The sequence below is a fragment of the Apium graveolens genome, unplaced genomic scaffold (genome assembly GCF_009905375.1).
Source record: "Apium graveolens cultivar Ventura unplaced genomic scaffold, ASM990537v1 ctg8814, whole genome shotgun sequence".
Taxonomy (NCBI): Eukaryota; Viridiplantae; Streptophyta; class Magnoliopsida; order Apiales; family Apiaceae; genus Apium; species Apium graveolens.
The window spans coordinates 9,339-11,221 of record NW_027421490.1 but is presented as its reverse complement, the minus strand read 5'-3'; the positions used below and the strand labels follow the sequence as shown (position 1 = coordinate 11,221).

The window sequence follows — 1,883 nt, the reverse complement described above, 5'->3', positions numbered from 1 at the left end:
TTCGGTTTAGAATACCTACTTATTTTTTGTTTAAATCATTGAAAGGGTAGGATATTCTATTTAATATAAAATACCTACTTATTGTTGGTTATAAAATATTCATTTATTTTAAATCTAACGGTCATGATCAATTTTTTTAAGATATAACAATCCATAATAAACTGATAGTAAATGGACAATAACTATAAAAAATCTGGATAAAATCCATTTCATGCATATCATTTGGTCTCCTCCAGAGATTGGGTGTTTCAAACTGAATACGGATGCTTCCTTTAGAAGTGATTCGGCATCTTTTTCTATTGGCTTAGTGTTACGAGATCATCTTGGAAGCTTTGTAGCAGGTAAGGTCGCGTCGTTTACAAACTGTCACACAGTTTTGGAAGCAGAAACTATTGCGATCTGGGAAGGCTTCAAGTGGCTGACATCTATGTCGTATCAGTATGTGTCTGTTGAGTCTGATTCTTTTCTTTCGATCCAAGCAATTCGGAGGCCTTGCGAGAATTTGCTGGAGCTGGGTCACATTTTGGAAAGCTGTCGAACTATAATGCAATCTAGAGCGGGTTTTTCAATCTCTTTTGTTAAAAGGCAAGCAAACAAAGTAGCCCATGAAATGGCTAAAATTCCTTGTTTGCTCAATTGCCAGAATTTGTTTACTACTCCTCCATCTAGTGTGCAGGAGATGCTTTTGTATGATCTATCTTTTTAATGAAAGTTCTCATTTTTCTTCAAAAAAAATAAGGACCTATGTTTTACATTATTATACATTCTTTTTGTCGGATATACATTATTATCCATGATTCTAAAGATTCCCGATTTTATCGATTAATTCTCGAAAAGGCACGATACCGATTCGATTTTTGAAATCCGATTAATCTTTATGTATTTTTCTTAATCGGTAATATATAATTTTAATTAAACATAAATAATGATAATTATATAATATGATAAATGTGTATTAACTTATAAATTACTACTAAAATAAGGATATTAAAACTAAATATAATTTAAAATATAAAGTGCATCTGATTAATCCCAGATCTCCGATAAATTCTAATCGGTATCTCGATCGATATCTTTCGATTCCCGAATTTTATAACATTGATATTATATTAGTTTTGCAACAATGTAGTTTAGTGACAATTTTTAAGAGATATTTTGTTAGATATTTTTGAATAAATAATTTTTAATAAAAATAAATTTCTTATATATTTTTTTCTATTGATAAATATTTTCTTATTAATAATTTTTATATTAATATTTCAGTTTCATATCTTGAGCTTTTAATCATATTTATATATTAATTTAATAGCCCATATAAATAATATACGTTTTTATTGTTTTTGTTCAAATATTGTGTGGAAGATACTTGAGTTGTTGAGTAGAAGAGATTTACAAATCATATTTTGATATGTTCATATAGACTTCTCTTTCTTTCATTTTCCTGTTTTTAATTATATTTTTAGGGGATTTTTCGTAAATATACTAAAAAAAGAAAAGTTTTGCAAAAATAATTACAGTTTTTAAAAGTATTTGCAAATCTACGTTAATAAACAATTTATATTGCACAAATACGACAACAATACAAGAAGATAAAAAATTAGAAAATTGGACTTCCTCCGTACACTTCGTTCCACAATTTCTTCATCATCAACAATCCGCAACTTTCTTTTTCGTCAACAAACATCATTGATTCTTTCGATTATGTACATATTCATAGAAGACAAACATAAAAATCAATTGACAATTTATCTGTACGTCATCACTGATATCGAAAGTCAAACTATTTCTTCAAATTTATTCAAATCGTAGAAAGGTAACTTCTAATTACTGATTTTATATGAAAATTATAGATATACTTGTTTTGTATTATGAAAGGATTATGA

At 27.6% G+C, this 1,883-nt stretch overlaps 1 protein-coding gene across 1 annotated transcript; it reads left to right on the top strand.

Annotated features, from left to right (window-relative positions):
* Positions 1-211: 211 nt before the first annotated feature.
* LOC141705346 (uncharacterized) lies at positions 212-706 on the top strand. Its single transcript, XM_074508348.1, has one exon. The coding sequence runs from the start codon at positions 212-214 to the stop codon at positions 704-706; it is 495 nt and encodes a 164-aa protein (XP_074364449.1).
* Positions 707-1,883: the final 1,177 nt, after the last annotated feature.

What these genes read in the sequence shown, in the direction of transcription:
- LOC141705346 (XM_074508348.1), top strand. Translation starts at nt 212, where the DNA reads ATGCATATCATTTGGTCTCCTCCAGAGATTGGGTGTTTCAAACTGAAT.